This window comes from Formica exsecta, unplaced genomic scaffold (assembly GCF_003651465.1).
Source record: "Formica exsecta isolate Colony F162 unplaced genomic scaffold, ASM365146v1 scaffold625, whole genome shotgun sequence".
Classification (NCBI taxonomy): domain Eukaryota; kingdom Metazoa; phylum Arthropoda; class Insecta; order Hymenoptera; family Formicidae; genus Formica; species Formica exsecta.
In genome coordinates, this window is record NW_021853387.1 from 20680 (window position 1) to 33524 (window position 12845).

Consider the following 12845-nt stretch of genomic DNA (forward strand, 5'->3'; position numbering starts at 1 on the left):
CCGATCGATAGGTCTTTTGGCAGTGGGTATAGATTCATCTCCGCCAAAGGGTGTCACGGATACCAAGAGGGTTGTCTTTTTACCGTCGGCATCTCTTTGTATTTTTCCGAGCATCAGAGAAGCGAAGGACTTGGCGGGCGTCATCATCGTCGTCGTCATCGTCGTCGACGATTTGGTCGCATCGTTATCCACGATGTCCGTCGTCAAGTTCGCGCTGTTCATATTGAAGTTTGTGTTCGCGCGAGTTAGGTATAATAACGCGCGCTCCTCCTCGCTATCCGGCACCAGGTCCGCCGCTTTCGTGGACGAATCGATCTTCTCCACGTCTCTCTCCTCCTCGCCGTCGGAGAAGTCATCGCCGCCGTAACCGATCACCTCCGTGAGAGACTCCGGAAAACCGACGTTCTTCTTGCGCTGATCCTTCCGGCAAATCGTTTTACTACGAAGAATACTCTGCAACAATCAACTCCTTGTTATGCCGGATGCGCACGATGCGTGTCATCGCCGATGTGGCGAAACTAGTTTCGATAACCTTGATATCATCCCGTTAATTGGACATAATTACAAATAACTTCAAGGTAATTTGTTTCTTAACTAACACAACCAACGATAGTGGTGCTGTCTTCGTACAAAGTATTGGATACTTAATCAATTTTTCAGCTAAAATATTTATTATTATATAATTAATTTAATTATAATTATACATATTTGATTAATAATATTATTTAATTGTAATTATAATTGAAATAACTTTACTTCAATTTATATAATGCATGGCAAGTATTATATATAAATTGAAAAATAAAAAAAAAATTTTTTTTAAATTGCTTATAAATACTATACAGATATATTATCACAAAATGTAAACATAATATTTAAGACAATTGATACACTTTTTGATAATCGCAAAAAATTTAGATTTATATCTTTAACGCTGTGTGTGCGGGATATACATATACGATATACATATTACATATATATATATATATATATAATAAGCCAATACCTGTAGCTGAAAATGACCAATTTTCAGATTTGTAGAAGCCTTTTCGACGTTTAGTCGCAGGATATCGTCAGTTGCTACGTGTTCCTCCCTCGGCTTGAAACAGTTCGAACAGAGTTCCTTCTTCCAGGCGTTTTGCACAAAGTGATTGCATTGTGTGGACATTGTTGCCTCACCCACAGCGACAGCGAAAGTCCCGTTACATCATCACCCTGGAAATAGTAATCGTTCGATTCTCTCTCTCTCTTCGAGCCGGTGCAACGATCGACGCGATGCATTGCGACTAAAGAACGTGATAGTGCATGAAAAGCTATTTCGTTCCGGATCACGAGATTGCGAGAGTTACACGAAAGTATCCGAATGTATAAAACAACACATTTTTTTATAAAGCGCTTTTTTTATAGAAATGACGATGAATTTTTCCAGAATTAAGTTTGCGGGATACAAACGGTGTTGAAATCGCCCATTCCGACTTTTCAATTTAGGGAGAAGTAATAATTGAGTCAAATTCTTTCATAAAAAAGTGGACAAATTTTTGTTTGAAGGAATAATCTTCGTAATTGATTAATGTGTTTTGTTTCCAGAAACGCTGTAGGTAATTTTATTTCTTTTTATTTTATATTTACTGTAAACGTTGCTAGCCGCTGTTCCTTGTTTATATATGTATAAGATGAGCCACTTTAATATTCCTTCTAAATATCTTGTTTTCTACGCCTTTTACAGAAAAATTTTCGTACAAAAATTTTATGATTTCAAGAGGGACATAAGATGGTGCCATCGGTTTAATTTTGGACGAGGATCTCTGTCTCTGTCTCTGTCTCTGTCTCTCTGTCTCTCCCCCTCTCTCCATCTCCCCCTCTCTCTCTCACTTTCTCATGAGGTTATTTCAAGGTCATTTTTATTTTTTTCAATGAAACCACTCTAATTTGTTTATATAAATCGATTCCTCGCAATATTCATCATAAAAAGTTATAAAGATAAGATGTCCAAGAATTGAATATAAATAATTTGATATAATTTACATAAACTACGAAATATCTCTCGAAATATCTACGATATTTATTTTTCGATTATCTTTTCAATACTTTTATACAAAATAATAAAAGGAATTGATTAGTGTAAAGAAAATACATAGTTGTTTTTAAGAAAAAAAGATTTAGTTGCTCGTTGCTAATTCATATCAAACATCATTCTTATTTCTAAAAAAATACGTTTAGTTTCGAAATCGTGTAATTCAGCCAGAAAAAAATAAGGAAATAAAAAGAGCTTTTTTTTAGGCAAAATGTAGTTTATGGAACTTGACTTAAATCTTTCAAAAACATTTTTTATCGAGTTGCATAGTATCAAAAATACGTAATTATAAAGAACAAAACAATGTGTTCTTCTTTAAAGCACTGAACAAGGAAGATAAGAAATTTTGAAAAATTACCAAAGCGTCAAATTTGAAACTTTAAGCTTCAAAATGCTTTTTTAATTTTTTGTCTACAATGATTTTTCGCCGAGTTTTAGTGGTTTGAAAATAGCCCAATGTTTAGCGCATGATAAGTATTCTCTATTTTTTTCTTGAGTAATATATATTTTTATTTTTGTTTTTTTCCGAAATTTTTTAACAATATATCGTAAAATGTTAGCTTTAATTTTTCGAAATATCTTGATATCATTATTACAAAAAATTAATCAAATATTTGGCTTAAGTTTCTTCTTAAAATTCGCTCAACGATAAAGTGTAGTTTCATTATTGAGAGCGATTATTGAGTGGAGAACATTAAAATCAAAACGAAACGAGTGAGTAGACTTTCCTGTCCGCAACTTCGGTCAGCGCGATAGCCATTGCAAATACAATCGGGACAATTGACTGGAGCTGCTCGGCCGGCTGAGTAATTGCCTCACTTCCGGTCTCGGTTTTATGTGCAACAGCGATGGCCTCTGGCCCGTCATTAGCAAGTAATACTGTGTAAAAATACCGTGCCATCACGAATCCTTTTTTCCATGAGCAGTTTCCGGCATAAGTTTGTGTAAAATGGAACAAGAATTTATTTCCCACTGTATATGCGCCATCTTCATAATTTACATACTTTTCCATATCTCCTCCGTTTTAATTTCGAAGTTTTATTTACGAAAAACTGTTCATTTTCATCAATCATTTAGAAATCGGCAAACTGCCATTTCTTTGTGATAACGAGTGAAAACATGCTCCAAGATTCTTATTGTTAGATCATGCCATTAAAGATTGATGAAGTAGCGCAAAAGTATGTACGGGAGATGGTATTCTATGTCAATGTTTTCAATTTAAATAAAAAGGTTAATTATTTAGTGACGTTCCGGAAACTTCCTGTCTCATCCTCGCGCTGTCGACGAATCTTCACCGCGGAAGCTGCGAATATCTATTTATCTCGCTGCGTTCTCAGGGAAACATCGCGAATATACCAGAATGTCGTAGACGAAGAGTCGATACGGGGACGTCCCATTAGCATGCGGGACTCGCGAGTACTCGCAGACTAGGATACGAGGTACCGTTGGTAATCTCGGTTGATCCGTTACATCTCTCGCGTTCTTGTCCGGAAGCCTCTCGTGCGCGTGAAATGTCTGTCTCGCGTACAAATTGACGATGACGAAAACGTGCTTTTCGTTTTTCACGGCTGGATGGTAAATTTAAATCCCACGCTTCTAACAAAGTTAGAAAAAAAATTTTCCCAGCTGCGAACCAAAAGGGCTGGTTTCACGAAAAAACGAATTTCCAGCATTAACTAGGCATTGACAGAGATCGAGATCGAGGATAATCCTCGTGAAAGAGCGACGAAAACTTTAAGGTTGCTTAACATTTCGGACCCAGCTCTGAATAAAGCTGCCGGAGAGTGTGCCTTTTCTGGAATCTCATCTATCTTAAAAGGAAACGTCATTGCGTCTCTGAAAGAGAATTTGGTACTTTCTTATTTCTTGAATTCTATAATAAATATATACTTTCTGCAGAGAAGGTAAATTAATTATGATTGGATAGAGAATTATATTTTCATGTTAAATATTTTTTTCAAAGAATAAAAAATGTGTGATCTCTTATTGTTATAAAGACTACTAATACACTTCTAATTAAATATTTTTCTGGAAGTAATCCAACTTAAAAGTCTATATACGTTTTTTTATTTTTAGAGATTTTTTTAATTTGATTTCAGACTTGATTTCAGATTAAAACTTCTAATTTATCGCTGCAAATAATGTTACACATATAATTAAATTATGTTTAATGATAGAAATGATGGAAAACACCAAACCACATGCAGTTGATAGAAAATTCTTTTCTCATAATCATCGAAATGAGATTTCACACATTTCTCTATAAACTTATTTATGAAATGTTTCTTTATTACTATCAATGACTAAACACACAGGTATTTTTAAAATTTTACAATAAAAATTAATTAGATAACAAACTGCGGTTTCAATCTCTTACAAAATGATAATATTTAAGCAACACGCAAGGAATGAATTGTGCTATCTCTTTCTTGCGCAAAATTTTATGTAATAACTAGGACGCTTTATTTTACTCAAAACCGGAAAATCGTGTTGGAGCTCGGAATGCATAAATTTCTCACGATCGACTCTCAGTAACCGCGAACTTATGATAATGCCACTTTGCAATCATTACAAATTAACGGTTGCTACGTAACTATATATAGCGATTCTCTCGTATAGCGGTTGCTATATTGCAGTTATTATAAATTAATTCCCCTATGTAACCGTGCATTTCGTGACTGAGAGAGATAATACTTTTGCATTTGTACATACGCAAAACGAATCGTCCGCACAGTCTCTTTTTTTGAAAAGGCTACGGTCGCGGAGGCGGACCTCAACTTCTCATTCCATTGAGATGACGCGCCAAAGCAAGCCGAAGGGCGAGGCCAATGAATTTTATGTATACTCAAGCGAGCAGCCCTAACGTGACTTTACGAAAGCAAAAAATGCTCGCGGTTTTATTATTTTTTCCTGTATACAAAATCTCTATTATTTTAAAAATCTGATTATACTTATCTCATTTTTCAATCTCGTAAAAGATCGTGTGACAAAGTTGATGCATTCATTACTACGTGATATAAATTTCGTTTAGAATGGATGTTTGACAAATTTGAGCATTCTGGGATGCAACAGTTTCGAAGATAAAACTTGTAAAAACTAAAATAGAGATCATTTTGCAAAAAATTTAAATTAATTTATTTCATTTTATTTCATTCCAGATATATTCTATCCGCAAAAATAGCTTCAAATTAGGTCAAAAGATTAGTTGAACATTACATCTTAGAATCTTAACATCATTTTATAACAAGTTCTAATTTTTTTTGAAACTATCTAATTCGTAAATTGCACTTTTGCTACAAATTAGTGATTAATCAATGAATACTCCAAGTACTTGACTCTGTATTAGAACAAATTCTGTTCTATTTAAAGTATCTTTACGCGGAAATAAGAACGTGGTGACAAGTATAGTCGATCAGACGATGTATGAATCATTCTGCACAAAGGAAAAGGCTTAGTGTATCGTGAAATAAATGTCGATTCGTTCTTATGTTAGTCTTACGTTACTTCCTACGGTAATAAGTACTGCCAACATATGTAGAAGATACGAGCGAAATTATCACCACTGGCTAGAGACGTACATATTTTCGTAGACACAAAGCGACGGTACGTCAGAAACCCTGATAGAACGAGAAAGAGGTCCTCATACCTTCATCGTGATGGAAATAAAAAAAAGGTTATGCGGAGATTCCGCTACGGCGCTCCTTTTCGTGGTACTGTAATAATTACTGTTCATCTACCGCTTGATTGCGGGCATTAAACTCGCCCTAACCGTAAAGCGTCTGGGAATTTCGATGGAATTACGTACGTACGAAGAATTATACTCGCAAAAGAGGAGGGGGAAACGCGGACCGTTCGTTCGAGATCGCAGGGTCGATTCGAACGTCGTTCGAGAGCGCTCCAAAAGCAAAAGACTTAATGGGTCAAGTGCGAGGTAATAACTGGTTGGTAACTAGTCATTTGAGGTGCGCATTAACTCGGATTACATCATTTCATGCGAGATGTGGTCGCTTTGGTTGCAGATAGTCACAAATAGAAAATTTTAATTTTTAATTTTAATTTTAATTTTTACAATTTCAAGAAATTAATTTAATATTTTTAATAGAAGGAGTATGTGTGATAAATTGAGTTGACGTAGCTATCATTAATAAATGGATTTTTGTTTTGTCACAAATTTAGAATTAAGAACTTAAAAAAAAAGACAACAATTGAACGCGTGAAATTATATTGCAATTTAATTTAATTATTATACGTGTCTTTTTTAAGTATTCTTTTTAATTTTTTTAATTACAACAATTTTTATCCAAGTCAACGATATTAAAATCAATCGTGATTGATGAATGAAGAATTATTAGAAATGCAATTTTGACTTTTAACACTCTTTGCAAATGTTATAAACGATCATATTATAGTTACAGGAATTGCGTTTGGCTACATGCTTCTTGTCGATCCGAGCAATCCCTGTCTAACAGTAAACCGTGCAACGGTTTGGAAACCGTTGTCACATGATTAACGATTATTTTTTTCATGTGACACCTGCATCGTGCAAATAAAGACGGCCATGCTGAATTCATTCTTCGGTCTGCAATTTATGCGGCAACTTTAGAAAATATTTATGCTCGTAATGAGTTCTCTCACAGGCACATGCCGTCGACCTGAATGAAATAATATTATACAAATGTGCAGCAATATTATTACGAATTTTTTCACAAGTGCGAGTATTATCAGCGATTCAATTGCTTTCTCAGAAAATTATAAGATTTGATTATGAATAGAAATCGTGCCCTTGATACTCCAAGGTTCCATTTTCATAGAGTAATTTACAAGTTCATTCTTGACACAAGTTACAATAAAATATAATTTTTCTAATTAATAATATAATTAATAACTTTATATATAATTAATATAATTAAATATAATATTTCCAATTAAAATATACAATTATTTGATATTCATCGAATTGCTATGTTATATATTTTATTTTCAATCGTCATACAATAGACAATCTCGTTATAGTTTAATGGGTATATGGACTGAGGAGTGCTAACCCAACCACAAGAGACATTTGACGACAATTGATATGTCATCGACAACAATGCACGCCGCTATGCACTTTAGCGTAACTATGTTTATCGAATTAACTGCACAGGTGCCAACCTTACAAAGCCTGCAACAATACAAAGTCCAAAGCGCTGTTTCTGCGTAATAATCACGTATCTTCTTGCGGGAAAAATACACCTTAGTCATAAAATACTAGTTAAAGAAATAATAAATTATTTAAATAATTCGATAATGAAAAAAACAAAAAAATTAAATTAAATTGCATTTTAGTTTTAATGTTTTGACAAAATTGTCAATCTCCATTTTTTTTTTAAATATAGTTCGTAACCACGAGACTCTTTTTTTATCTCGTGTCAGCTCGTGTATTTCATCTGGGTCATCTGGCGGTTTCGAGGGAGATAGCATAATTACACATTACGTTTCACACATAATTACGCGAAAAATGAGAGGAGACGCTCACAATGTACACTTCCTGGCGCGGTTAAATGGCGAACAGGATGTCAGCGTCGCATTTCGGTGTCGCGTCGCGAGTCTTCTCCTCCTTCCGCAAATATCACGGATATCGCGTAACAGAGAGACGCGTTTACTCCATTTCGATTGTATTTCAACTTATCATGGAATATACAAACGCGTGTTTGTTAGTGCCGAAAGTGACAGATCTCATACTGACTCGAACTTAAACCGGTTTCCGGCTTGCGACTCGAAGAGAATCATTCTATTTTTGAATATACACCCTCTCGAGGTACTTTGCATTTCAAAATACCAATCTCACAATAGGATTTCTCTCCCCCCCCCCCCCCCAAAAAAAAAGGTAAAGATTATCTAAAAATATAAAGATTACAGCGTGATACTTTCTGCTGTAATAATACATTTCATGTAGAATATACATGTATACATATACACAGTGTTTATAAAATGCAAAATTAATAAAGAACTAACGTAACGTTTTGTGGAGAAAATAGCAGTGTACAATGCTTTGAACAACATTCGGCATATTTCTTCGTTGAGCAAGATATATTTTTCGTTCCTTTGTTTAAAAAACGAGAATGCTACGGTTAGTCTTTAATACTTGAATAGCCGGCTCGTTCGGACCTTTCGAATTCCAAGGGCGTAACATCGCGCGAGAGAGGTTTATTTGGACACAGTACGATTGGACACAACCACTCATTTCGACCTTATATTTTCAACTAGCCAATAACTATTGTGTCCAATTGATATACACCCACATCGCACTGCGTATAGTTCTTTGTCAAGAATCTCTCGTCGAAGGAAAAAACTTTTTAGCGCAAAGAGGCATAAGCCAATCTGAGCCACATTTCTAAGGAAGCCCGTACTTTTTAGACGGAATAAAAATATCGCACATCCACGTATCTTCTTTACGAAATGCATTACGTGTTATATCACCAACAAGAGAAGCGAAAAACTTACTATCTGACGTGTCTCTGAAGTGCAAAGCGCGCGAAATCGATTTTATGCTCGCTCTTTTTCGTCGAAGCGACACGGCCTCGCTTGTATTATGTATTACTCTTACCGGTCCTAAACGAGGTCGACCAGCTCCGACGAGAGTAACCACACCTCCTTCGGCTAGACTGTACCGCGTCCGCGTGTATTTGATCCTTTTGCTCCGAGATTCGATCGGAATAAAAGAGTAAAATGGGTACCCTTTACTGCGGCAATCCGAATCCGAAGTCAAGTCAGGTGTTTCAATATGCTGTACAATAATACGTTGCACGGTCGATACCACTCTGTTATATTAATTGAAAGAAGAGCAGGATTTACTCCCTGGAAAAACAAAAAATTTCATAGAATACCCAGGGAATTTTTCTGTACCTACAAAAATCAGGGATTCTCATGAAACTATATTGTCAAGGAATTTCTTAAAAAATTCTCTTTTTAATAATTTAGCTCTTATACTATAAACAGTCTGCAATCCACTGATAAGCCAAGTTGTAAATTATGTGTGTTTAAAATATATTACAAATATATATTTATTTCTGATTATATATTCAATGTCTTAACAAAATATTGAACATGCAGTACATATTCTTGATTTTAATTTTTAATGATAAAAAATGAAAATGAAATTATACAAGTTAAAAATTTTTATCTTAACGAAAGCTATTCAGGTTTTTTCAGTACAGTTTGTAAACCTAGCGCTTGAAACTTAAGTGGCTTTATTTCTTTCGTATGAGTGAAAAGCATTAGAAAATGCGTACAATAAACAAATTTATTTTCGGAAATTGCACCAAAAAATCTTTAAAATCTTCTCTTTACCTGAAATTTTGAACAAAAATACTTGCAAGATCAGGGAATTTTCATGGAATTTTTTTACAAGATTTGAGTAGACATCTTGGAAGAGATATCGTCATAAAAAGGTAACATTAAAACAGCAAGAAATTTTTATGGCTAAATTTTCGAAGTTTTTATCGTTTTAACAAGATAATAATGCTCTGAATATGACATGAATTATATAAAATGTAGAACTATTTAATACAAAATTATAAAAATATGAGTGTTTAGAGCAACAGCGATATCTATTTATTAGTTATGGTATATGCGTATTCTCTCATTAAAGCTACGTGAAATTATTCAATGTTAAATAAAATTATTTATTCAATTCCCAGTCAAGCGAATAGAAAAAAAATCATTTTAATCTCGCTTTCGTTATAACGAAAGAAACTTCCGATTAATAATTATTACTTTCGTTTTTTTTAATTTCTGCTAATATAAATATTTGTCTCTTAAGAGGTTCGACCGCGCATATTACGAAACTTCCAGTATGCTCTATAAACCGCTCAATTTCTCGCCTTTCTTCCCGACTTTGCTATTCCGGAGAACACCGAGAGATTTCTCGGCAGCGCCGCGGCTTTCCACGCATTTTTGCAGTTGCGTTACGCATGTAACATGCAGGTTTACACATATACTGTAGGCTGGATGAGGCCGCGATGAGTGCGCAAAGCATCGCGTCGCATAGATTGCACGCTTTATCCATATGTATGACGTTTCTTATAACGTCGAGCTCCTCCTCGCCTCTTTCACTTTGGGAATCGGAATGCGCGAAACCGCATGTGGGTGATGCATGGAGTGGACTTTCCCCTCGTAACCTTGCGATCACCACCACTGCTATCGCGCCAGCCTCGCCTTTAACCACCGCACGGTGGTATCGTCGTCGCTACGATTGTATTGCCGATATTATTGTAATTTGCCATGGTCCTGGTAAATACAACTGGCTCTTCAAAAGGGATAAATATCGTACCGTATTATACGTACGGTCTCCCGATAAAATAATGTAAAGTCCCGCAAATCTTGTAAAATGTCTTTAGATTCTGTTTCAGCAATGAGAGATGCGATCTAAGATGTACCCGCCCGAACATGGCTCGATTTCCAAATATAATCCATTCACTGCCCACTTGCGTTTTTTTTTGTTTTTTTTTTAAACTATCTACCATGAGAATCATCGCTTAGGTCACGGTTATTTTTTTGTACGCGCAAATATTTAAATTGCGATCCCTGTCTATATGTCTCTTTAGATATTTTCACTGAACGGAGGTTGAAAATATTTCCAAAGTTTAAATGATCCAAACATTTTTGAAAAAATTAATTAATTAATAATTTTCTAATTTAATTATTTTCAATTCTCACCAAAGTATCGAATTAAATGGCAATAAAGTTTACAATTCTGTGATATTTTTTCGTTTCTTATTCGAGGATGCATGAAAAAATAAGCCATCTCTTTATATCATTATAAAATAATATCGAGCATTTATATATGCGACTTTCTTTTTAAGCTGTAAATCTGATTTGTCGCCGAGTATATCTTAACTTTGCAGATTTCTTGATTTCATTGACAACATATTGAAATATTCTATTTTGCATTTTAAATATAGCGTCTGCTGTATGTATAATAATACGCACGTGGATCTGCATACTTAAAGCTATACAAGATATATTTCTTAATAAATGTCGAACAAACGAAGAGATTAATCGAAAATAGATAATTAATGATTCTATTATTTTATGATAAATTAGAACATCATCAATGCCTAAAGTAATCGATAAATATGTAAAAATCAATCTGCGAGAGACAAAATGTCATGCGTATCGAAATAGATTAATACATTTTGTGACATATAATGTAAAAAATTTTCATGCAAAATTGTAATAATTATAATAATGGGTAATATTGGGGGACACACACACACACACGCACACGTACACACATGCGCGCATACATCAGTAAATTTATATCTCGTAAATAGAATTATCATCTTATATGGTAAGTAAGCAGCTTGCACAAGTAAAATTACATGTTGAAAGTAATTTCTGTTCTTGTAATAGTGCACAAATAGTGCACAAATATATAAAAATATATCTTATCGCAAAGTTTGAATTGTTTAATCAAGAGTTCTTAATTTTGAAGAATTTTGAAATGTATGCTGCAACATAAATAAGATGAATGAATTATATGATTGTAAATTTATAATTAATTTGCTTCCTCATAGAGGAAGCTTTGTTTTTGTGACAAAACTTTTTTTCGACTTTTCTATGGCAATGTGTTTAAAATGTTCCAAAACGTCGAAAAATTATATTCCTAAAAAAGGTCTGTATGTATATATGTATGTATGTGTGTATGTGTGTATGTGTGTAATAAAATGATGAGGAAGCAAAGTGCAAGTTTCTAATTTGCACAACTCTACTTTTTTCCTTTCTCTTTTTTTTTTATTTATATAATATATATTTAAGTAAAAATCTCTATGTGTGAAAGTATAATATATCGTGTAATATTATCGTATGCTATATAATGTTACAAAAAAATTGTACATTTACATAAAATCTATAAATTATACTTTTAATCTTGTAATTTTTCATCAAATATAAAGAAGTATTTACACAACAAAGAGTAAAAAAACTAATTTTTATAAAAGTACATGAATTTATATATTTCCATTATTAATAGTGTAATAGTTATATTCATTATTTATGTAACTTTATATATTTTTTTTACAGTACAAGCAATCAAGTTCCGTTTTAAGGTTTGCGAATAAAAGACATCCTACTTCAACTAGGTTGGACACAGCGCTCCGAGCTACGTCTCGGATCTAGTACTCGTGTGATGTGCGCCAGATTTCCCATTGCTCGAAGGCGAACAGAGGAAAAGAGGGCAGAGTGTCCCCGATATTCTACATATACGGAGAAAGAACGAAAGAGACATGTGTATTAAGTATATGTGTCTTGCGTGACTCTTACTAACTTCCCACATCGTCGCACCTCGCTCGCTGTCATCCGGAAGCGTCTCTATAAGAGAGCTTACACGACACACGTGATAAATTCGCATCGAAATCCAAGTCCTGCTCGAGAGAACCATCTTTACCGTATCTACGTCATAAGAGTCCGGTCGCAAAAAAAAACCCCAATCCGACTCAATCGCGATACCGTTTCTAGCATAGCCGTGCTCTTTTCCTCCCTTTCTCTTTGTCCGTGATATATTATTAACGGTAGCGAACTTTTTTGTGTCACATAGAATGTCAAATCCGGTATATAAGCGCATGTGTTAGATAAAAATCAAAAAATAAATAATTATTAACTTACATAAAAAGTAACGTTTTAACATCATCTGCGAATATTCAATGGAAGAAAACGATCAAGATAAAAAAATTTCAATTATTATACAAGGTGTTTCAAAGTTAAACGATCAAACTTCGTCAGTATATCC

The 12845-nt window shown here is 34.2% G+C and overlaps 1 protein-coding gene across 3 annotated transcripts in view; it reads right to left on the reverse strand.

The window, feature by feature from the left end:
• The window catches only part of LOC115242769, a 17826-nt gene extending 8916 nt beyond the window's left edge, over window positions 1–8910 (reverse strand). For all 3 annotated transcript variants that reach the window (XR_003885102.1, XM_029819297.1, XM_029819296.1), the window contains exons 1-3: window positions 8664–8910; window positions 1007–1215; window positions 1–453 (exon numbers count right to left, since the gene is read on the reverse strand). The exon at window positions 1–453 is cut by the window's left edge and continues 72 nt beyond it. Coding sequence is in view for 2 of the 3 variants with exons in the window: in XM_029819297.1 (XP_029675157.1) it covers window positions 1–453; window positions 1007–1168 (615 nt within the window). In the remaining variant the exon portion in view is untranslated. The remainder of the gene's footprint in view (window positions 454–1006; window positions 1216–8663) is intronic.
• Between the last annotated feature and the right edge of the window lie 3935 nt (window positions 8911–12845).